Raw genomic sequence first — 25,614 nt, forward strand, 5'->3', positions numbered from 1 at the left:
AACAGCAATGTAACCTATTAATAACTGCTCATATACGCCTAGGGAAAGCACTTGTTTTTAAGAAAAGCTAAACTTAAATCTGTGGTTCTCATGCCATTATAATTATTAGTAGTAGTAGTCTACTTGGCATATAAACCTACCCATGAACTATTTTGTCCTGTACCGTCCGGGGTGTAGGCTGCCTGCATGACTTGATGAGAGGCATTTGCCAGTGCTCTGTAGGGGGTGCTCTGTAGGGGGTGTAGGGAGGGGAGGGGGCATGTGAATCACTACATCACTGGCCATTCTCGCCCTGTGTGGTAGACGCACCAGAGCGAGACAAGCCTGAACAAGAAACCGCAGTGACACAACGCTGCTGGGGAGGTAAACACCACATACCCGCATTCACACAACCGCTTCGAACAGCAAAACACCATAAAACTATAAAAATGCAGATGGAGGACTATTTCTGGTCCGTTGCAAAGACTCGGAAGTAGCCTACGGGATAATCTTATTACGTTTAATGCAGCTCTGGTTAAAAGCAAAATAAGAGCGAGCATTTTTCCTTCATCCTTGTTGGAAATAAAAGGTGCTTTGTTGTAAATGTATCCAGTCCGGGACCCACCTGTTGCCTGACGCTGCAGCAGCTCCGTGGTCCACGTGTGGGCGGGGCATGCGCACAAGAGGGGGCTCACTGTCGACCAATCACGTCCCTCCGCAGCTCCAGCCCTTTAAATACAGCACGAGACTCCGCTCCACAGCATTTCTACTCGGGTCTGTGAACCATCCACAGCTGTGTTCATATTTATTCCACTCACACGCACCGGGAGCATATCTGGACTTACTTTTTTAGCTTTGCAGAAGATTTTGGACGCGTTTATTGCCATTTACTTGCATTTGATTTTAAAACAGGCTGCAAAAATGCGTCTTATTCACAACATGAGCACCATCACGGAGTATCCCACACAGGAATATACAGCTCCTAACAGGACCATTAAAATAGCCGTGATTGGGGGCAGTGGCGTGGGCAAAACAGGTAAGAATCAAACAAACACACGCATGTAATGGATTTATACCATAGCCATATTTATTTGTGTATCTAAGTTGTGTGTCTAAGTCTATTGTTTCTTCTCTATCGCAGCCCTCGTTGTGAGATTCCTAACCAAACGCTTTATTGGCGACTATGAGAGAAATGCAGGTAAATGACAAGAATTCTCCTTTAACTACAACTATGTATTGTGATTATTTGCAGTGAACTGATATTATTTGTCTTCTACAGGCAATCTTTACTCTCGTGAGGTCCAGGTGGATGGGGACCAAGTGACCATCCAAGTGCAGGACACTCCAGGGGTCGAGGTAAGACTCTTTCACGGCTCTTCAATGCACCTTCAGTTGTAGGTTTACTAGAATTGTTGTTTTTGACTGGATGATGATTCCCTTCAGGTGGATTGAGACAACAATGGGCCTAAACAAAGCATTAGTGATTAATCAGATAGTAAATTTCTACCTCGCCTGTCTAATCTTCCATTTATTTAGGCTAATGTATGTCTGCGTTACTCAGTAGAGCCCGCTAAGTCACTCACAGTTCAGAGGAGTAACCCTATCACTCTGTCTCCGACCACATTCCAGTCGTAGCTAAAGATCAGTGCAGAAAGTCCAGGGATATTTGATTTGGGTTGACTTCAGTAGAGGGGATTATTTACATAAGCAGTAAAGTAATGGAACAGAAGGAACAGTTTTATAACTTGTCTCTTGTTTTTCCTTTTGCAGTTGACTGATAATGGCATGAGTCTCCCAGAACACGTATCCTGCTCTGTACAATGGGCAGATGCAGTCGTCCTGGTGTTCTCCGTGACCGATCGGCACAGTTTTGACCTGATCTGCCATCTTCATCAGTTAGTGCAGCGTGCAGGTGGGGCTAACCCTCCCCCGGTCATCCTGCTGGCCAACAAAGCCGACCTGCTCCACCTGAGGCGAGTGGAGGCTCAACAAGGCCCTCTGCTGGCCACGACGCTAGGCTGCTCTTTCTACGAGGTATCAGCCAGTGAGGACTATAACCAGGTGCACGGCGCTTTCCACAGACTGTGCTGCCAGCTCGCCAAGCAGCCCGCCCCAGTCTCCACCCCAACCAGCAACCCTGCCAGCGCCCCGTCTGAAAAGAAGCGCTCCCCTCTCATCCCCCGCCCCAAGTCCCCCAACATGCAGGACCTGAAGAGGCGCTTCAAACAGGCGCTGTCCGCTAAAGTGAGGACAGTGACATCGGTGTGAGCGGGATGTAAGTGTGGTCCCGAGCGGCCACATGTGGAAAGAAAGCTTTGAACAAGGGCAAAGAGGCGGTATGCTTCTTGGGACGTCCTGAACCTGGCGAACAGGTGTGTGAAAGACAGAGCCGAGACGGGGAAGGTGGACAGGTACCTTCCGGGTCAACTGTGGCTCCTCGTTCGTCTTAGAGAGGGGCATAGGGGAGGGGCAGAGGAGCAGGGAGAGAAGAAGCAGAGGCAAACAATTTACATTCTTAACTAAACAGTGTAAATTCTCTCTCCTGGCACCGATACTGCTGTGAAGGACTCTGTATTTTTAGCTAGCGCTCTTGTGTGGTCTGTAGACTGTAAATGCTAGTATTGTCCTACTAGCCACTTGAGCCAGAGACAGTGCCAGCCTCTTGTATGTGAATAACAACAATCTAATGTGTGTTTTTAAACATCATTGTAGTAGGAGAAAGAGACGGCAGCAGGCACGTATGTAGCATGTGAAAATTGTCATCACTGATGCACTTTATAAAAATGTCAAAAGGGACAATTGTTATTTATTTGTTACTGTTTCACTTTTTGGTCACAATAAACGGTTGAATTTGAACCGTTTTAAGCGTTTTATTCTGTTCTGTATTCATGTCATATTCATCTGTTAGTCAACATATTAGTATAGATAAATTCACAGGTGTGTCTTCAGTGTGATGGGATGCCCTTGGAGCTTAGAGCTGCAGTGAATGGATTGACGCACGCAGTCAAAGGTATCCGAGAGCCTTCATCACCATGGGAACAGTGAATCGACAACAATAAAGCCCTGTCAGCAGCACACCTTCAGATTCTTCTAAAACTCAAAAAACAGACACAGGCCTTGACCACCCACGACCCCAGACAAAAAAAAAGTTATGTAACCTCTGTGTTAAATTCACTGATAGATATGAGTTTTCCCAGTTTTGACCTTGTCTGGTTGTTTCTATCAAGACAGATAAATGAAATTAAGTGCCCTCTTGTAAGGCCTTATTAAATTAGTGAAGTGTTTATTCACAACTCTCAAGGCAATTAGTGAGTAATGACTTTGGGGTTTCAGCTACATCAATTCACAACAATAGCAGGATGACACAAAGGATAGGTCTGTACCAGGGCTAGTCTAATCAGGACTAAAACAGTATGTCAGCGTTATGTTAGGTCTAAAGCAGGACTATAACAGAGCTACACAAGGTCTAAAGAAGGATCAAACCTTCATCCAAAAAAATCTAGCACTGTTGCCATATACAATAGACAAAATATATCTTTTGATTGGACAAAAGTCCTCAAGATACCACCTATAAACAGGTGGAACTGAATTATATTTAGAAAATGTATTTTGTCTTTAAGAAAGTAAGTAAAACTGGAAACCATGAATATCTTAATCTTAATCAGAACAGTCCCGGTGTTAAACCAGGTCTAAAGCAGGACTAAACAGAGGCAACATAAAGCAGAATGACACCAGGTCTAAATGAGAACTATATCTTCATCAAATAAAGTGTAAACTTGTACTAGGGCTAAAGCAGTACAAAGCATCCAGTCAAGCCTACTAAGACTTGGGGGATATCAGTGTAATTTTCATTGTCATCTACATGATTTCAGTCATGTATAGTTATATTGTACAGAGGTGATTCACTTATGAGTAGGAAAAACTAGTGAAAGTAAAAACACATGTGGAGTGGGTGGTTGCGTTGGTGTGGAGGAGGTGAGAGCGTGCTATCGCTGTGAGCAGACGGTGCGAAACCATTTGTTAATTATTCTGACCTGAGCCCTCCACAACTTGATATGGAGAGGGACAAAGGCTGAGACTGCAGTGTGGATTGCGCTCTGCTATAGGGACTCTCTTTTCACACCTCCTGCACTAATGACTTCACACTTAGCCCATGGGTTTGGCACCTGGAGGGTCAAAGCAGCTAACATCTCAACCTCCTCGGGTTAAAGGAGAAAGGGAGTGTTATATACATCTGGATTTGAAAACATTTTTATTTGACTTATTTACATATTTAATAGATTCTTTTTCAACTTTACAAGATAAAAATAAAGTAATACACACATGAAATTACACCTGTTAGGAATGTTTTTTTTTCCCGATTTAACTCATTTATATCATTAGGGTTAAGCTTGATTTGGAATTATAGGCCTATGGTATGTTTGACAAGGGTAACCAATGAAAAGGGTGCATGTTCAATATTTGTCCAGAAAATTACATTCTAAACAGTGCCATACAAGCTAGTTTCTATAATTAAAAACATTTGTAGCATATGTTGGCACTTCATAAGTGAACAACTGGAATATTTCAAAGGTTTGAACACAAACTATACAATTGATCACTTTTTAAGTTTCACAATCATAACCTTCCCAATCAGAATTTTAGTTCTAAGGGGTTACCAGTATGTATTAGACTGTAATCCACCACATGACCTAAGTCAATATAGACAGTATATTCAACATTTTAAAGCTTTTCAATGCCCGATTTGGACACTGTAGCTCCTTTTGTCAATGGGAACTGGGCCGGTCTATAGCATTCCAAATCAAATATGTTTTTTTTTGTACATCTTTGGGTCACATTTTTCCTCATACTCCAATGTCTGGGGTGAGCCTTTGTGTTGTGAAGAGCAGTTCTGGTATATCCGTCGGTCTGAGAAGCCTAGTGGCCAAAACCAGCACCTGCAACACAAAACACAATCAACACAAGTGAGTGAAGTGGGTCAGTGACACTTTGAAATGAGGCAGACAGTGAGGTCAGAGTGACTAATGTGCAAAAATCTACAATCAACAGGGAGCACTACTCACAAGGCTTAGCACATTGTAAATTGTGTAAATTTAACCTCATTGGTTTGCCAAGAGAAGTTGTGTTTCCTGAGGAGTTTTTGAGGTTATGCGACTTTAAGGCTCCCTCAAGACACTATTTTAGCAGGTTCTTTGATATGCTGTAGCTCATAGGTGGAACTAAGGACAGTTTAGGAACTGTCACACCAGAAACCTTTTTGTGATGTGACTTCATAGTGTATGAGAGAAAGGTATACAATGCTTTCTTCAGATCTCAATGTTCTTCACAAGTTCCTAGCTGGAGAATAAGCCCACTGTGAATAAGGTTGATGCGGAATACCCCATTTAAATTCATTCTTTGGAGGACACAATGGATACATGTGATTTACTCTAAACATCTCACCACATACTAATTTCTGTTTTACTGTTTTTTGTACCTATAAACAACTTCATGTATAATAAAAGACTGCTTTATCTGACTGCATACATCAGTGAAATGTGGTTTATATTAGCGTGGACCCTCTTTTGCTCTTCTGTTGTGCAACTCTGAATCTTGGGAGCAATGTTAGGTTTGACAGTGCTCCTCTTTGTCTGGGCCACCCCATGACCACTGGTGTCTTTGCTGTAGTCTGGAAATAATGAACTATAATACAGTGCAAAAGTTAAGTAAAGGCTATGGACAAATGAAGGTAAAAAGTGGCACAAGCCCAATGTACAGTAGAAGTACAGAAACGTCCTCTATGGTCCAGACATTAATTCAAACACTCGAGTTGTCAAAAGTATTGAAAATCAGATACTATTTGATTCTAAAGCCAGTATCAAAAATATATACTAAATTTAACAAATATCAATACTGAAAAAATCACATAAGCATGACAAAAGTCATTTTTCAAGTTTTAGAGTAATCTTGACTTTTAACACAATACAGAACCACATGGTAACTTAAAGAAAGCACTATTATTTTATTCTAAAGATTATAATCTGTTGTATAAGTGTTTATTTTTCATTGTGATATCAAAATTGGTATAAAGCCTTTATCTTAATACCAAAATTGAGCTTGAAGTTTTAGTATTGTAGTGTCTTTTAAAACACGTTAAACACTTTATTCAAATGAATGCTCAAACCAAAACAGAGCAAAACAACAGAACCAAAACATCATATCAAAATCCACTCACAAAATCAATGTTATTTGTATGTAATGTGTATACTGGATGTTGTACTAGCCTAAAGTGGGGAGAATGTGCTAACTATTATATAAGGGTCTTTTCTCCATTTCCTTTATTGCACACTCACACAGAGCTTTGATCCTTCACAGCTCTTTCATTGCCTTGGTGTGTTTCTCCAAACCTCTTTATTAAAGCAGCCCACTTGACCAGGTTGGCTCTGTCCCGTTTCTTTGACTTAACCCTAACGCCGCATGTATCTGCATATTTTACATCCATGTGTCAATCGAGCATGTAAGCAGATCTCTATTGCACCCAAACACAGAGCCTGAGACCGGTAAAACCCAGTGCACACATGTACTTGCCAAAATGACTTAATTGTGTGATCAGATGGCGAGGTCGTCCCTATACACCTGATGTGCAGTCTATGTAGGTCAGTGTTTACGTGAGAAGATCAAGGCAGATGCCCCGCCACTCTCTTGAAGGTCTACATCCCCATCTGTGACCTGGCCTCAGCTGGCTTCTTCTATATGTAAGACTCAGTGCAAAAAGATTAAAAACTGGGTCAAGGATTCATTTGTTACATTGCAAACATTTCCATAGATGAATAAATATTTGAATGAATGTAGAGAATTTACAAAATACTTGGGGTCATCTTTGGTATCTGGTATTTAAGATAAGAACGCCTTTATTTTGCCAAAAGTGCAAAAAAGGTTAACATTGTACTTATTCTTGTCATGACCTTGACTGTTTTTCAAGAGATTACATGGTACTTGAACTTTTCTATTATTTGCAAGCAAACTCCAGCAGATATCTAGGCCAATCTAATCCATTATCCGTAATAGTAAGTGGCAATAATGTGCCTTAAAATGCCAGTTGCAATCTATCATTATACTATAGAGCACGTGAAATTAAGATGTGCATCAATGTACGTAACATCACTTATGCACTAAGTAACCAGACATTATAACATTTGTGAATGCATAACTATTACCTTATCATGCCTGTTACTAGCAATTTCTTACTATTTGCTGCAGATAATTATAGCTCAAAACCAACATGCCAGTACTAAGCCAAAGAGATTCTCTGCCTAATGAAAAGACTTCATAACATATAGAAATTAGAGCGAGTCAAAGAGACTCTCGTTTGTAGACAGTACAGATAAATGAATGTTGTTTATGTATTCCTTATATTTGCCAGCGAGCAATAACACTCAAGATCTAGCCTCCAGCACCAATTTCTAAAGATTTGCAAGATTTGTAGTTCTTAATGAAACAAAACAAAAAATGTAATTGTCAAACTGCTGTGTCTTATACATTTTTGATTTGTCCAGCATATTTAAAAATGTTTATTATTATGCTAATTTGGTGATAATTGCTATGTCAATAATGCTAATGCTAAACACACACAGTAATGTTTTCTAACAAGGCTCTGGTGTTCTTCCCCTGAAAATGTAGTAGTATTGTAGCACATGGAACAGTACCAGCCTCTTAGAACGCACTGCCAGGCTTTCTGTTTACAAACACTGGATGGTTCCAGGGCAGTACTCATTAAAAACCTCTGCACAGACTTGTAATACTCACTTGTGTGGCAGGTTTGTAGGCAGAGACAACCTCTTTGATGAGGCGGAGCTCTGAGGGTGTGACTCCGCCCACCAGGAACAAGAACATCACTGGATTATCGCCGGGATGAGGACGATTCACCTACATAACAGATATTGATTAGCCATACTTATATCTAAAAGAACAAGGCTTCTAAATCAATACTGTGGAACATTTCAGGCACAGCAGTAACATCTCCATGGTAACAGTCAGGTGTTAGACCCTCTTGAAAAGTTCCACACTGCACCAAAGTTCCACACTGCACCAGCTCTGCGGGAAACTGTTTTAATTCTGGGCTATACAAGAATACATTGAATCAATGAAAAGTCATAATTCAGTCATTTTCTATCCTTCTATTCTCGCCCCTGGCCTTTCTCTGACTCATAGCGCGGCTGGACTTCTCTCTTCCCTTATGCACAATGTCCGTGCATTACCACATCTTACAGCACTTCCACACAACAAACCGCCTGGTGGTGCAACACGTGGACTCACAACACTATCAACAGGTGTAAACCCAAAACCACTCCTCCTCTGCCCTTTTTACTGTTCCCTCACCTGCCTGCCCCCACAGACAGCTCCTATCAAACACATGCAATTTAAGCAGCGGGACGAGCTCTTTGGCATGATTGGTCAGTGGGGAGGGTAATCGGCTGTGTGTTACTGGCTGCCACATATGAACATGGTGAATCTCAAAGCAGCAGGGGGCGGTACCAAGGTGAGAGTGGCTGTACACGTGAGGCGCAGAAAGGAGAGCATGGCGGGTGTAACGCAACATGTGTTTGTTGTGGTGTGTTAATAAAATATAAAGTGGCGTGCAGCGGAGCATGTGAAAAACCATGGGAGAGATGGAGCGGAGGAGCGGAGGAGAGTGGATTGGACTAATGATTGGGAAATTGCAACAAGCTATTTGATATCCAGGCAGATAAAGCAAGACTCCTACCTGGAAAGTTATTTTTAGAGGTGCAAAAATAGTTGGCATTTCAATTTTTAGAAGAGAACTCTTAGAGAGTTTGATGTTTTGAATAAATTAGGTGAACAAAGGTTGGCTAATTTTAAGATGTGAAAATGATTACTTGGATTGAAAGCTTGTCAGCGGCATTTGGTAAAAGCAAATATTTAAAAAAAAAGGAATAAAAGAGCTATTCATAAAACCGAAACACATAAAAATAAACAAAACCAAAACAACACATGAGTACTGCTTCACTAAACAATGAAACAAGTGTAAAATGGCAACATCATATCAGGCAATTTTTTGTGTGCTTTGAAGGATGAAAATATGTTTGTGCGATGTCTGGTGATTCACAGTTGTTGAATAGATCCTTCTGTGCTTACACGTAATAATCCATGTTGGGTAAGTTTTGCAGTGCCTTTGAGTGCACTAAAATGAGCCCAGTGTACATGAGAAAAGTGAAAGTGAGATTTTGCCAAAGAAACACAGTCTCTCAGTCTGCTAAACTTTGATCACATGGGAGTTTGTGTGCACGCTATACAATTATAGGGAAAAATTCCGTGGAAAGAAATAGGACAACTTTCAGTGGGTTTTTCTTGCACTGAGACTTGGGTTTTGTCTACGTCAATGATGGAAATATGAAGTTCTAATTGAGGTATATAATCAGATGTGTCAGCAGTGGTTAGAGGGATGGGATTTAGTGGGTTGGAAAATCCTGACCATAATCCTATAGAAATATTGTAAAGAAAAATGCATTGCTATGTTAAGGGGATCTGAGCCAAAAATGTAGAGTGGAGGCTCGTATGTTAAAGGAATGTGCTAAAGTTAATCAAAATTATGTGGATCACTGATAAGGGAAGATGAACAGGCCACACTGGAGCCTATGGGGCTTCACGTACTTGGATTACGCAAGATAGTCCTAGTTTCTGGCACCCATTTAGGCAGGTAAGTTGATGGCGCATAGTTTATCATTGCTTTTGGTGAGTTTTTATACTGGATGCCCTTTTTGATACATTAAAAGTGACTGGGGCAAGCAAAATGGATGCTTACACAATCAACTTTTCGGAGCTTTTAACCATGTTTAGTTGTTATAGTTGTTTTCTCTTTTCATTTACCCGCTCAAAGTTTTTTTTTTGAGTATTTCATGCATGTTGAGTAATCTTTAACCACTTCTTTTCAAGCCGTCATATTACCAGTCAATTCCAGTTTTCAGTCACGGGCATGCGTCCACTGCTTTGTACTTACTTCGCACGAAAAAAAAAAAAAAATGCAACTGCTAGAATAATGTGCAGCTATCTATAAGAAGAGCACAAAACTTAATAGTGTAAATTATAGCATGATGATCCACGAGTGTATAACCACATAGCAGTCTCAATGACAATAGGTCCAAAAATAGTTCCAGAAATATCCAAGCACATTTTGTTACTGCAAGGAAAAACAGTTTGCTCTATGTCAGTGTGCTACATGCAATTTGTCACAATGCAAGTGCTACTAATTCCACTCAGGGATGAATAATGTGTTGGAAATTGCTATAAAAATACTCATTGAGCCTTCTTTGCATCGTAATTTTAACGGAAAGCAGATCCTGTCTTGAATTAGGCTGGCCTTATATAGCTCCTATCATATTTAGAACAATCTGATAACAGACTAGGTCATATTGATGAAACAAAGTAGAGCTCACAAACTTTGGAGCACTTTGTATATGCACAGATAATGACAGAGGCATCAGGAGTGCAGCCATGTTATATTTAAGGGTGATTTTTGAATGTATACAGTCTATATCTACACATTGTCTATGTACAGATCACGTGCAGCCCTAAGTCGTACTACTAATTTACAAGTGGTTTGTTCCTCTACTCATTCAGCACTCCAAAACTGTGGTTAATCCTGCGTGTACAAAATATAGACTCAACTCAAGCTTGGCGTTCGGATCAATAAACCTATACCTATTTGTTCTCCCATCTTTTAATGTCACTGGAGCAACCCGATAAGCGCAGAGGACCCATATCCAGATCTTGGTCGCTCATTGCTTCTGACAGGTTTTCCCAGCATCATTGAAGCATGGGTCAAATATACAACACAAATTTCACAATGGAGATAATAAAGTAGTGTATTTCTTAAACCTTTTTACATGTGCATTTGGGTGTAGGCCAACTCTTTAGAAGTCAAATCCAGGAGGTCTGTGTGTTTAAAAATAGCTCTTGTATTTGGGAGTGTACCGGGCTGGCGCTCCTCTGGCATGTGCAGGTTTATGGGATGTCTGAGCTAGAAGTTTGTGAAGCCAAGTTCTTTTTTCGCGTGCAAAAAGAGGACATGATTATACAACAGGGCTGCTCCTCCCTTCTGGGTCAGCAGCAGAGTAAGCAAGCCCAGATGTGGCAGAATAACAAACTGGAACGCAATCTGTGGAGTATATATTTTACCTACCAATATGTATTATCTTCTGACCATAACTGTGATTTCACTGCTCAGCCAGGTCTGGTCTGCCACATTTTAATGCACAAATCTCATAATCACAAAAGAGATGGAGAAGTGGGGTGACTACATTGCAAAGACTAAACCACACAATGCCTTAGGTGGAGAAGTGGACTGAAGAACCTCATTTTCAAATCAAAAAGCTCTTACGTGTTTAAAACTGAGGCATTCATAAGAAATAGAAAGTGACCAAGGTATTTTCTCTTCCTTCCATTACACAGTGTCTGGACAGTGACGCAAGTCTCACTGCAGTTTTAGAGCCTTTCCCTAACCAGAGCGTAGACATGGTTCAGCTGGAGATCATATAACCGAATTCCCCATGTTCCCCTTTCCCTTGATTGTTTTTTTTTTAAATATTCATACATATTGTTAAATATGGTTACAGACTAATCGACCACAGGCAAATATCAGACCATCTTATTGACAATCACAGTAAGACTGAGATATGTTACAAGTTAATCATTTTCCCTTTGAAAATACCAGGCTCTGCACATCTTCTACTTCTACTTGAGTTATATTACTTTGTAGTTTTTGCTCGACCACCTCTTCCGACTGTCACTTTCCGTAGATGATTTTAAATGGTTTTGTGGTGGTAATGCTGGTGAGCTGTAATGCAGTAATGAGTCACAATTGTCATTGGGTAAGAGAAGGATAATTAGCTCTGAATGTCAACCAACCCATTGTTTCCATTCTCAAAATAACTCCCAATGGTCCTAATGCATTTTCAGTAATTATAGGCTGCCATTACCTGCAGTCAGTGTGATGCTAACACATTTCAACATAACATTTTAGTTTGACATGCAATGAAGGTTTTGTAGTTTGAGCGTTTTGACATCAGACAATATATGCTGCTATGAATGCTGAATATACATGGAGAAGAGTGTGAGTAATTGTTAAGCTATGTTAGTATGACAAGTGTTAGTGTGACAATCTTAACTCACAGGCAGAGTAATAATGTAACTTACTTAAATGTAATAAGGACTGCAAATGTATGAGGACCAAATGCTTTTCTAAGATACTTCTAATTGGGTTGAAATTTTATGCAAATCAATTGTACTTTAAGGGCTTATGAATACAACTCAGTGGAAGGATGTATGACAAAAAAATGACACATTTAATGTTTTATGATATATCATCTGAGATCTAAAAGTATGCTGGAACATGTTGATGACTGCTATTCGTCCTGGAGTCCACAGCTTAAAAATAATTTATTACATGCACAATATGACAATTCACATAAACATACAATTCACATGTAATAAAAATGCATAAAAGCTTAAACACATCATATACATTCATTCAAGTTTGTTTGTTTGTTTGTTTTTTAAATACATTGATGTTTGCCAATTTCCAGGCCATAACAATTTTTTGTTACAGGCTGGAAGAGTAAAATGACCATGAACTGCATGTTGTGTATGAAACTTATGCAAAGTACAACTGAAAACAGTAGGTATCTCTGAGACAATGATGTTTCTGAAAAAGGAAATAAGGGCAAAATTGACTTTGTTTTGTACCAGTGGCCAGTCTAATGCTCTGTGCATGCTTTGAATGCTGGTATATTTAGAGCCGTTTAAAACAAGGCACACTGCCTTGTTCTGCAATACTTGCAGTTTTTTATGTCCTTTTCAGAGGCAATGGGCTTCACAATGGGGCAGTAGTGCCACTGAGAGAGAACAACAGTCTTAAGTATTAGGAGAAAAAGTTTTTGGGAAAACAATTTGTGCATCGTCTGATGACAGCTAATTCTCTTTCCATAACTGCAGCAGTGTGTTTGATAGACTTAGACCACCACCATCTATAATGACAAGTCTTGTACCATTGACTAAATATTTAATTGTGGCTTTGTCTTTAATTTCATATTGGATCCAAATAGAATACTTTTTGTTTTGGATATATTTAAAACTAACTTATTTGCACGGGTCTACAAAACAGACTTCAGATGCATTCATGCTGGACAGTACATCAGGTGATGAAGCACAAAAAGATCATCTCTGATACCCGAGGCCTAAAGTCAGATACTACTTGTGTCTAATAAGCAAGTGGAAATGCGGTTTTCTCTATTCTCCTGTCACAGTTATATTCTATTACACCATCCCTCTGTGACAAATTATTGCTATATCATACATAGTAACAGACACAGTGTTTTGTATGTACACACAGACCCACCTTCATGAACATGCTAAATCCGGTCTTGAGTAGGTCTGTGAGGCCCCCAGACATGTGCTCGATGTCCGGACACTCAGGTCGGTCTGAATGGAAAACTTCCTCCAAGATCTGCTTCAAGAATGGGCGATAATTTGCCTAAAACACACAAAAGAAAGACTGATTTTCAAAGAAACTTGGCTATAATCTGTCTGGATGAATGATAGCGCTTGTGAGTGGCCTTGTTTAGCCTTTTGTTGTTTGTCTAAATGTTGGCAGGTGTGAGAGACTGGGGCTATAAACAGATCCGAGCAAATGTGTTTTCTGAGTCACTTCAGGAAAAGACCTGAATGGACAAATAAAACACGTGACTGATAACTTCACCTTCTCCAACATTTTCTAACAACTGACACTAATGAGGTCATGTGCTGACAGTGCAAGCGCTCATAGTTGAACACAGGGATAAGTAGCATTGTTTAAAATAATGGCTGACAATTGACCAGCAGTATTGTGCAAAAGTCTTGAGGTCACATGTACAAGACCATCCCCATGTTATGTGATTGGCAGTGGCGACAGTGGTTTAGTGATTAGAGCAGTGGTTTTTAACCTGGGTTCGATCGAACCCTAGGGGTTCGGTGAGTCAGTCCCAGGGATTCAGCGGAGGTCAAGACACGCACCCGACTCATATGATTCGCGGACTGCGAGCGTCTCCAAACGCTGGCCGTGTCCCAATTCGACAAATGCACCCTTTGCTGTGCCTCGAACACTGGTCCCTCCAAACTGCGCGCATGCGCAATTGCGCACTGCTGACACGGTCTCCGCGCACCGAAAATGTGGCCGACGTGGAGCGAAAACTCGCTAATGATTCTAAGTGCTGTTTAACCCCTTAACGTTCCGACGCCCCGCCCTCGGGCAAAGATCCGCACGTAAAATTACGTGCGCGTAATTACGTAATTTTACGCACTGTTTTGCAGCAGTTTTGCGTTTTAAACATGACGAAAGGGACAAAACAAAGGAGGTGCGCAACCGAGGACACTGTGGATGTTTGTACAAGTTAAACTAGAGGCATCTCGGACCCAGAGCGGTTTGTGGAACCGAGTGAAGATCTCATGATGGACTCAGGAGTAGAGGACCTTATAATTTGATGGATTGGATGAAGTTCTTGGTCGGTAGGCGTGGTTTATTCTGCTATTGACTTAATTGTGGGTCAAATGTGTATTGCAACCACCACCAATCATTCACTCACACACCACTTGGGTGAAGTGTCTTGCCTAAGGACACAATGACAGAAGTAAGGACACAATGACAGAAGTTGGTCCGAGCGGGACTCGATCTTCCAACCTCTGTCACAGAATGACTGTCACACTGTCACATGTACAGTGTATTTTTAGTTTCCAGTGTGTTTGTTTACATTTTGAAGTGTGTGTTTGTTCACTGTTTGCAGTGTGTGGTTTGTAAATATATATTTATTTTGACCCATACCACTTGTTTTGAATATATTTTATATACAAATATACATTTTATATTGTGTTTTGATATGATATATAAATGTACAGTAATAGAGCAGCGGGGTGTGCAGATACAGATTCCTCTCAGTGTGTATTGGTCATTGAATACTGTCACTTGTTTATGAGTTGTAAAAATCAAGCAAAAGCTTCACATGATGGCTTTTACTCATAATACAAATCAGAGCTTTATCATAAAAATGTTAAGTGTGTTTTCAACATTGGAGTTTACAGTTGTCTTGGTTTGGTTGGAAGCTCATGTTTTGCCGTAGTTAAAATGAAATATTTATACTTCCAATAGCATTAACATACTACACAGGTCATGAGCAAGATTTTTGTCATTTTCATTGTATAAGTGGGCTAAAGCACTTAATTAAAAGTCTTATAACAGAAATGTAAATGCGGTAATTTGATTCACTTAATAAACCATTTAACTTGGATGGATGCGATGCAGCATGACCACAGTGCGCACATCTGATGTTGCTCACAGTGGTCCATGGGACCTCTCAGGGAGTTTGTGTGTTTGCTCAGACTCATGAAAAATTAGAGGGAACATTGCTATCGAAGTACCCGCCTGACTTAAATGAGCCGTTCGAACGGCATAAAAACATAAAACGACATAAAAACGAAGAAAAGGAACACTCTTTGCTGTGAAAATGACATGAGAGTGGCACTTGCCAAGGTGAAGCCACGTGTTTCTGAACTGGTCTCTCAAAGGCAACAGCACAAGTCACTGATTTGCAGTAAATATTAATTATTATTGTAGCCTGATGGAAATTAGGTGATGGGTGTGTGTTAAAATGTTAAAAATAATAAATAGCATAAATACAATAAGTTCATTATTGAAATACATAAGGTTAAAATTTTAAATAATTTCAGTGTGGTAGAATTAAAAAAGGTCATGTCTTTGTAAAAAGATATGTATGTAATTTGTTGTGAGTTCATGCATTGTATTGGTTTTATTCTTTGAACATAGTGATGTTAATGCATAGTTCATTTTGTGCACCAGTAAAACATACATACATGTCTTGAATTTGAAAAAAATAATAATATATTTTTCAATAAAGAAGGGTTCGGTGAATGTGCATATGAAACTGGTAGGGTTCAGTACCTTCAACAAGGTTAAGAACCACTGGATTAGAGTGTATGCAACCTAACACAAAGATTAACAGTTTGATAACATGTCTGACCAGCGCATTCTGTCTTTTGTGTCATTGGGCACAGCACTGATACTCATACTTTCTCTGTGTTTGAATGTAGTGTGTGTGTGTGTGTGTATGATGGTTAGATTTTCTGAAATTTTGCCATAATAACATTAGTGGATGTGAACCCAATTGTTATTATAATAAAACAACAGTATAGGGCCATATCCAGAATAAATCAAATCAAAATCAAATCAAAATCATCAGAAACAACTACCAGTTTACCTGTAATATTCAAGTAATTTTCCTAGATTTGAATATTCAATGCCATAATACCAATAATAAAAACTAACCATGTCACCGTAATACATATTATTCATTAATTCTTATGTTAATGCAACAGATTCTTTAAAAAACATTGTTGTGTGGAGAAGCATTGGGCCATTTATATCCCCGAGCGATGAGCAGACAAGAATTCAAGACAAGAATTCAACACAGATTTTTTCCAGAGGGAGTTAGGTTTGCTATCTCCATGAACAAGAAACGGCAGATAAGATTTGGCAGCGGTTGACTTTAGTCCTTAAAGCAAAAGGCCAAAAATAGAAGAATCCAAATCTGTTTTGATTAAAGAGATGATCATAGTCTAGCAGCTAAATCCGGACAACGTACTTTTATTTTTAGCCCTGCACGTAGAAAGACTTAATCCATAATGAAGAAATAGTTTAGAATGATTGAGGCTTAGTAACTACTTTATTAAAAGACAGCTTTGTTATTCTGTGTTATTCCCAGATGTTACAATTTGGACATATTTTGGTCTTCTTTATGGCTATGACATTGTCCCCAATACATTAGCATCACAATTATCGATAATCACCATCGCTGTGTCAGGAAGCGAATACAAAAACACTACATCTATGGCAGCTTCAAAAGAAAATTATCCATTAAAATCCCAAATTGTAACAAATTATTTAGAGAAAGAAAGATATCAGGCACTCACTTGGTTAGAAAATATTTAAAAAGCCTTTATTTTAGGAAAGCAGGACACATTAAAAACACACGTTCTTCAGGATGTGATGTGACAAATTAACACATTTTTTTGGACCAAAACAACCTTTTTTTGAAAAACAACCTCTATTCTGCCTTGTTTTTATTGCAAAAGTGAATTGAGGTCTTTATGGGACTAACAAAAGTAACAAGAGACAAGTTTAATGCCATAATGTGGAACAAGCAGCAATAACTCCATTCAAAAATAATATCCATTCAAACAAGCGGGTTGCCTACTGTCCAACAAAAACGTTTCATAGTGCACCTTTAAATAAAACCAAGCGTTAAAAATCACATTATTAACCATTTCATAATCAGCCAGATAAGCTCAGGGTTGGATGGTTGGAAGTTATTCAAAAATGTATATAGTTTTAATAACACTATCCACACCAGAAGTATGTTGTTTTGCAGTCCTCAGACTAGACTGCATTAGCATTGAATAACTCAGTCATTCATCCTGTTATCTGCCCTGGTTGCCACAAATAGACACGCCTCCGGATAAACAATCACAAATACAAGTTAATGTTCCCAGGTGTCTCAGCCCACACTGTCTCTAAATATGGACCAGTTGCAACAAGTGTCAGCGTGTTAACACAGAACACTCCTACACTACTCCATGAAAGGCCACATCAGTACGGGGGGAATCCTTGCCTGTCCCGATAGCAGCATACACCAAGCATCTCTCAGTAAACAAAAGGTGACAGTGACTTTTCAGGGGCTGTAAAATGGAGCTAAACAAATGAATGACTCACAATAAAGTAGTCAAAATAACGTGCACACTTGATAAGTAATGCAAAAGGTCTAAACAGCATTTTTCCACTTCAGGCTAAAAGCAACACTATTAAAAACAACACCCACACGGTAAAAAATAATATTAAAATTAGTCATTTGATAATGCCACAGATGCATTAGCAAAAGCACCACCAGGAAATCAAAATGAAATTTGAGACCGGAAGAGAGTACAAAACTACTGTTGACAGATTAATTTGTTTTTGCAAAAAAATAAAATAAAAAATAACACATGGATGATAAAACATTATTGCACCTCAACATACTTTTAAATGACTGTAACCCTTTTCCTGTTTTGGAAAAAATCCTACAGCTTGCTTCCGTGAATTATAAAAATATCTGCGTCAGGAATACGCATTTATGATGCAGCTTTGTACTAGAACTGATCCGCTCACAGGGGATGTTCTTGCACGGAAATGTGGCACTCAAAAGTCTACTAGAAGTGGAGGAAGGGGGAGTGGGAAATAAAGAACATCATTAAATAGATTAGTTTAGATTTAGATTGTTTAGTTTAGGATTTTACCTGAGCTGTGTAACTTTGTTTTTTTTGTTTAAAGCACATTCATACCATACTCCATACAACTGAACAACAATTCACCCATATGTTATTAACATAAAATGTCGGTCTTTGAAAACATTAAACCCACAAGACTATTTTGAACAAATCAGTGATCAAATACTTTTTCATATTTCCAACACATCCTAGTATGACAATGGTGCCCTTATGCAATGCAAGATCTTTTGTGAATAAAAGAGACTTCTGCTTCTAGGGAAACAATAAATGGACTACTTCAGTTTGTGACAGTAATTTACACAGAATACACTTTAAACATGAGGAGGAAAAACATCCCATCTCTGTCTGAACATAGTCCGACGGTTGCCCGGTCAACTCTGAGAAAACAAGGCACAAGGAATGCAATGGACTAACTCTAAGGAACAAAAGAGCATATTTTTATAGGGGGGGCACTCAGAGCATGATGAGGGGTGACCAACAGGAGGAATGGGTCTATATCTGTGTTTGAGCCCAGAGCTGCATTAGACAAAGAAGCACTGGACGAAAAATATGATATCACCAAAAGACCATATTTAACTTTTTATATTCTTTTAATCTGACAATTTATAAGTGACATGTATTTACCTTGACAAAACAGAACAAAAACATCAGAGCAGTGCAAAAGGAATAATCAGGTCATAGGAGCTGAAAACAACAAGTTCAAATGCTGGATAAAAGAGGTCATCGAAATCAGGAAAGGAGGCACATACACCATCAACTGACCTGGGACACCCCTCTCCAAGGACCACCAGGTGGCAGGAGGTGTGGTCAGTCTCAGCAACCTACCAGGACCGTCGGGCTGACCAGGCCTCAGAGAAGTAATAACAGATTATATATGACATGTCACCACCAACCAGTGACAGTTCTGAGGATGGCTCGCAATCAGCAGCCAAAACATGTCAAGGTAAATACATTCCACATATAAGCTGTCCATTAAAAGAAAATAGGAAGTGAACTCCTTATTTTGGAAGTCAGGAAATTTATTTATTTATTTATTTGTTTGACCTATACACACTTGATTATGTAAATTGCAAGCTCTGTTATAACAAAAGAATATTCCTTCTTATTGTCAAGAAATGTTTGCATACGACCCTTTACCACCCATTTCTTTTTTACATGTTGGAAGCAAGGACAAATGTGTCTTAAACCTTATGTAACTGTCATGTTCACTACATACAATACCTTCAGGTATCTACCACACTATCCCACACATGTCGACGCTTTATTATTCCTGCCATATGTGAAGTGGAGTGCTCATAGACACCTTGGTAAAAGATAGCTGGATAGGAACAGCAAGTCAAGTTTAATTGGATTCTATAGAAAAGATCACTTGATTTGACAGTTTCTCATGGGTGTCATATATAAGAACCATTCAGTCTAGTTAGCATTGCCCTAATCTGTAAAAAATAAAAAGATGATAAAATACAGTATATTCACTATAGAATTAGTATTGATATATCAATGCTTGATATTGACTCTGCCAATGTTTTGATACAAATGTGTAGATAACAATGTGTTTCAGAATTAGTGATTATTTTTGTCAGATAGGAGCGTTTGTTTACCTGTTTTACATGTTTCTGTTACATGTAAAGCAGGTAAACAAATGCTCCTGTCTGACTGAAAGAATAGTCAATTATAAGTTTAAAACTGAAGACAGAATGAACCTTTACCAAAGAACAATGTGTTTTGCTGTAGGATTGTTGATTGTGTTTTAACAATTGAAACAACACAGTTTAAATGAATAGGTGAATTCCAATGAGCAACTGATATGTACACAAGTATGTACACTGATCAAACCAACAGGCAAACCCACACCAGCTGTAATGTGCTGAGTATTATTAGGTGTAACAAAATGGTGCCATAAACCATTATAATTTGCTCTCAATTCATTTATTCAACATAATTCGTAAGCAAAAAATGTTCCTTAATTAGTAAGAAAGTAAAGAAAAAAAAAGCTGGGAAACTGTTCCGGACAAAAAAAAAACAAACATGTTTTCAAGTAGGCTTGAAGGCATGTTCATAATGAAATTGCATTCCTCATGGCGTACTTCACATTTCATACATGTACCTGTGCAGGGAACATTACATACGAGGAGAATAATGACATTTCTGTGCAACTGTGATTACATGTGACAGAGGACGAATGCAGCTCCCATGTGTCACCAATTATAGCTTCAATAAACACCTCACACCTAATAATGGAGAAAGCCTGTGTGCTCTTCTCTATTCACTCAGCAGACAGAATGAGATTAAATGTGGGGACATGAGGCGTACAAATGTTCTCAAACGTGCTGTACCATAGACTTGGAAAGTGCAACATGGTCAATCATAGTGCAGTGGTACAGAACATTTCAAGGTTTCAAGATTCAATTTATTGTCCTTTTATGCACACATAAAAACAAGACAAAACTGTTTCTTTCTGCTAAACCTACCACAAACAGAGGTGCACCATTATGCTGAACATTATATTAAAAAAGAAATTAATACACATTTAAACTTTTTTCCACAAAGCTTTTGCAAGCACATGGATAGGTGTTGAGTAAAAAAAAATGTAAATAATAATCTGGCATAAGGTTAAGGTTACCATTTAGCTGATCCCTGTTGCATTCTCACATATCACCACTAGATGCTATCTACATTACTGCTCTAATAGTATGCTGGCTTTGGCCTGACCGAAGAAGACCAGAGAGCACAGGTAAGCCTGAACAACGGGGAGATCTGCTGGTAAAACAAAAGCAAAACAAAACAAAAAAACAAAACAAAAACCTTAATAACAACGCCTTACACTTGTAATGGACTTTACAGGCTTGTCCAAGCCTCTCAAAGTGCTACATTATAGTCATTATTCATTCAGGCCACACTCGGTGATGGTAAGGTACTATTGTAGTCTCAGCTGCCCTGGGACAGACTGACGGAAGGGAGGCTGCCAATCTGCGGTATCAACCCCTCTGACCACCACCAATCACATACCTTCGGGTGGGACCACTGCTCTAACCACTGAACCACTGCCGCTAGATGTTAGCTTTAAATGCACTGTACCTGACTTTTACTGTCTTAAAAATGTGAAAAACAGAACTAGTTCATTTTAAATTTCTTCACTTACCCTATGCATTCTGAGCATCCTAATTATTCACCATGATGAGTTGCTTTTCATAACTCTCAGAGAGAAAGCAGAGTTTTGGCATGACAGAAAAGCTAACCTCAACTAGCATGCTAATGCACATTTCACACAGTAAAATACTTTATAATTAGATGCAGACAGCATGCACTGCACTTATTTTGAGCTTCTCAAATGCATAGGAAATACATACATAGGAAAAATAAATATATTATGTATTAAACTTATTTACATACATATTAACATGTTATTTGTAAGTTTTACAAACATTACTCAAACTATTTCATTTTAGATATTGGCATTACTATTCTTTTTGCTTTACCAATGTCTTATGGTTGTGTTGAAATACTTTTCATTATAGATCAAAAGTTTGCCAAAGTCATTGTAGGAGAGATATTTCTGAAATTATGTAACACTGAAGTGCACGTTGTGTTTGCCTTGTCTTCAATCAGTCTTTAAAGTTTCAAAGAGAGAGGGATGCTTGGTGGAGAGTTACTTAACAGTGGGTGTTAAAGCATCACGCTGAGAGAAACGAAACATTTCTGACCACCCCAAAATCCTCATATTATACCCCTGGTTATCTTTTATGACCAGTTCCCTTCATTATTCAGCAGAGACTGGGACAGAAAGTACTCTTCCGCATAGTACAGACCACAAGCTGAGATGTCAATGCAGAGAAATAGCCATAATTTACCACATAGGGTTTGAGATGATTATTTGAATTTATGAAGTATGAAATAAGGTAAGGTATGACTGCATCTGTTATGTAATACTTGAAATGAATGTCTGAAAATGTGAAATGTTTGATGCAGGACAACAAACGTACTTCTTTGGCACTGAGATGTAAACAAATGCACTAATATATATTCCCTATAACAAAATATTGATAGCTGGACAAATGTGTTTGGCACTCCTGTCCAGAATGAAATACTGCCAATGGGTTGTATTCACGTTCGAGTTTGATGATGTCACAATTGCCGTTAAAGGGCAGAGGGATTCTGTGTTCATTAACAAAGTCAATTTCATTGAAGATTTAGTTTGATCAATGCACAAGATCAACGCTCATTGATCAATATACACAACAATATTTGTATATTTAACCTAAAAGATAAAGACAAACAGCAGTAAACATGCCATCACATCAATTATATGAGGTATTGCTCATGAGACCCGACCTTTAGTTATACAGAGTGTGTGTCCTGGGCTCTAACTCGAGTTATACAGAGTTATATAATCCTACAACCTGAACATTGTGCCACTCAAGCTGCTTTTTATGACACACAAGGATGACAAGGTTAGAGCTGGTGTTCAAGAACAGTTAAAAATATAGTTAATAGGTTCCATAAGTCTTTTATAACTTAAAAACAACCAATAAAGGGCCTTTCTGTGTGGGGTTTTTCATGTTTCTCCCCGTGTCTGGATGGGTTTCCTCCGGGTACTCCGGTTTCCCCCATCAACCAAAACATGAACGCCCTTCGAGACAACTGTTGTTGTGATTTTGGGTGTTACAAAAATAAATGAATTAAATTGAATTGAATTAAAGAAAGTATGATTATAAACAGCATTTGTGGTCTCTTCATATTTCACTCTTCTCACTCTTGTCACAGATTTTATGATGCTCCCTAAATTACAAAACTTTTTGGAAGAATCACTAATAGATATCTTTCCAAAATGATTCCTAATCAAATGTAAGCCAGTGTAAGCCAGTGTTTTGTACCTGGTGAATGCCGTCGCTCGCAGTGTAGATGGACCGCAGCTGCTTCAGTTCGTCCCGACTGTGGCTCAGACCCCTCAAAGTGTCAAACATCTGCTCCACCACAGAGTGAGCATGTGCCATGGTCAGCTCCTCTGGACTGGAGCAACCTGGAGACACAAATATAATACAGTTCTTAGTTCTGAATCAGGAATATTTTTAATTTTTAGTGGATGATTATTATTTATGGAACCATTAAACAAATTGCAAGGCAGCTACAGATTTCACAAAAATGCATTTTTTTTCTCTTTTCTCTTAATCAAAATTCTACATTGCTCAACATGGTGAATTTATTATGAATGCCATAATGTTACATTTTTACTGAGGAATTAAACATACCAAGTTCTGCAATAACACGGTAAGAAACATAATTCCAACAAGTTGCTTGTTTCATGGTTTAACTGTTGAACTGGTAATCTGCCTAATAATAACACTTTACATTTGTAATGTGCTTTACAAGCCTGACAGGCTTTCTGGGAAAATTATATGACGTAGCTTTTGTGATTATTTTTGTAAAAAAGGACGTCATAATATGTGAAGAATTTAGTCAGTTGGAAACTAAATAGTTTTAAGCAGGTGTAACAGAGCAGTTAGTGTTTTTTTTATTTATTTTATTGTTTTTTTTTTTTATAACGATTGGCCTATTGGAAATGTGACATAACAAAGGCAAACAAAAGCAAAAAGCTCAATTAACCAAAAGAAATGCAACACGTGCAGAAACCATACAGTATGTGTCATCAGAAAAGTCCAAAAGGTTCAATATGTAGCAATCTGCAGGCTATTTTCTCAGCATGGTGCACACTGAACCAATTACACAGGCAAAACGTGGCCATTCTGGGACAAAGGGGCTATTATTTGGGGGTAAAATATTGCAGTGTACTGAAAAACTGAGGTAGTGTGAGAGCCAGAGGATTGATAGTAAAATGAACCTGATCACAGCAGGGTAAAGTACGTAGCACAACGATGGACGAAAAATAGGTCGAGCGGCACATGGTTACTACTTTGCAGGAATGTGGCACTGTGTGAGTCTATGGCGGTCAGGCCTGCACACACTGTAGTATCAGGCACATGCAATACAGGGGATGCACCATATGACAGAAATAAGCTTTATTCAATAACTATTTTAGATTATAATAAACATTACTGTAATATTTAAATACACTTTTTGGTGCAATAAGTTCAGATAAATAAAAAAAAAAAATGACATGCTTTTATTTATAGCCAAATTGTGTCAAAATAAAAACTCAACAGAGACTAAATCAAGACAAACCCAAGTCTAATGCAAGACTTAATAAGGAAAATCATGAATAAACTCTGCCAAGGAGTTTGCATGTTCTCCGTATGTCTGGGTGAGTTTCCTCGGGTTTCTATCCTAAAAACATGCACAATAGGCCCACTGATTCTGACAGATTGTTCCAGCAGGACTGAAGGATGGGTCAAATCCAGTGGACACGTGAAGTATATCTAAACCTCAACCATTATCTGGACAACTTTGTTTTCTGTTCATGAGATAGATCCATGCATGAGCTAGTTATACAAATCACAATAGTTGACATTGCCCTATTTTAACTACTGCCAACCACATCATCATCATCATCATCATCATTATTATGATTATTACTCACTTTATTAGCTTTCTAGTGCAGGCTCAATAGAAAATTAATCTTGTTTTCAATGCATCTTCTGTAGAAAGTGTTTTTGAATGTTGTGAACAAAGAAAAGTGTATAAATAAAATGAATAGGAAAAAAAAACATTATGTGGAGAGAATACTGTATATCTCGGCAATAGCATCTTTTTCTTTAATGTGACTATTAATGCTTAGACGCTCATGCGTGATCACAACCAATGCAGGCTCCGAAAACCTAATTACGGGTCTGTTCTTATCCTCAGCATTATATAACTCCACATGAGCTAACACTTTCCTACAGGCCAGCAATGACAGTACAGCTAATACAAATAATACAGGGATAACATCTAAAATTGGCTTAACATGTGTTGATTGATATCATGTTGCACGCTAAAGCACTACAGGGTAACTTCATTATTTAGGCTGTCTAAAGGAGGTTTGCCAAAGGATTCCTGAGATATGCAATAGCGTTAATCTAGACCTATATAAATACCTGACTTCATTCTGGAGTATGTGTGTTAGGCAACAGCGTCAGCACAGACTGGAGTAGTTTTATCTAACTGTGCTATTTGTTACTTCATGTACTGGGACACATTTACGCTAGCAAAAACAAGAGAGATTCTGAAACACCAAGTGCCGTCTCAAAAATATGAATTGGAAAGCATGATGAGTCCATGAGTTTAAATAAATTAAGCATGGCACATTATGTAAAAGCTTCTTTAATGAGCTTTTAA

At 38.6% G+C, this 25,614-nt stretch overlaps 2 protein-coding genes across 2 annotated transcripts in view; one reads left to right on the forward strand and one right to left on the reverse strand.

Annotated features, from left to right (window-relative positions):
- Window positions 1-758: 758 nt before the first annotated feature.
- Window positions 759-2,835, forward strand: rasl11b (RAS-like, family 11, member B). Its single transcript, XM_033965054.2, has 4 exons — window positions 759-1,015; window positions 1,121-1,177; window positions 1,259-1,335; window positions 1,750-2,835. Exons 1-4 carry the CDS (start codon window positions 901-903, stop codon window positions 2,245-2,247), a joined length of 747 nt encoding a protein of 248 aa, XP_033820945.1. The 5' UTR covers window positions 759-900; the 3' UTR covers window positions 2,248-2,835.
- Window positions 2,836-4,214: 1,379 nt separating this feature from the next.
- scfd2 (sec1 family domain containing 2) overlaps window positions 4,215-25,614 on the reverse strand; it is a 125,722-nt gene continuing 104,322 nt past the window's right edge. The window contains exons 6-9 of the mRNA XM_033965513.2: window positions 23,217-23,362; window positions 13,373-13,507; window positions 7,765-7,884; window positions 4,215-4,916 (exon numbers count right to left, since the gene is read on the reverse strand). Of these exons, the coding sequence (XP_033821404.1) occupies window positions 4,824-4,916; window positions 7,765-7,884; window positions 13,373-13,507; window positions 23,217-23,362 (494 nt within the window). The 3' untranslated portion in view covers window positions 4,215-4,823. The remainder of the gene's footprint in view (window positions 4,917-7,764; window positions 7,885-13,372; window positions 13,508-23,216; window positions 23,363-25,614) is intronic.

This window comes from Periophthalmus magnuspinnatus, chromosome 4, assembly GCF_009829125.3.
Source record: "Periophthalmus magnuspinnatus isolate fPerMag1 chromosome 4, fPerMag1.2.pri, whole genome shotgun sequence".
NCBI lineage: Eukaryota > Metazoa > Chordata > Actinopteri > Gobiiformes > Gobiidae > Periophthalmus > Periophthalmus magnuspinnatus.

Excerpts from the sequence above, each read along its gene's own strand:
- rasl11b (XM_033965054.2), top strand. The coding sequence starts at position 901 with ATGCGTCTTATTCACAACATGAGCACCATCACGGAGTATCCCACACAG. Across the intron at positions 1,016-1,120 it reads CAGTGGCGTGGGCAAAACAG|CCCTCGTTGTGAGATTCCTA; the intron begins GTAAGAATCAAA and ends TCTCTATCGCAG. Across the intron at positions 1,178-1,258 it reads CGACTATGAGAGAAATGCAG|GCAATCTTTACTCTCGTGAG; the intron begins GTAAATGACAAG and ends TGTCTTCTACAG.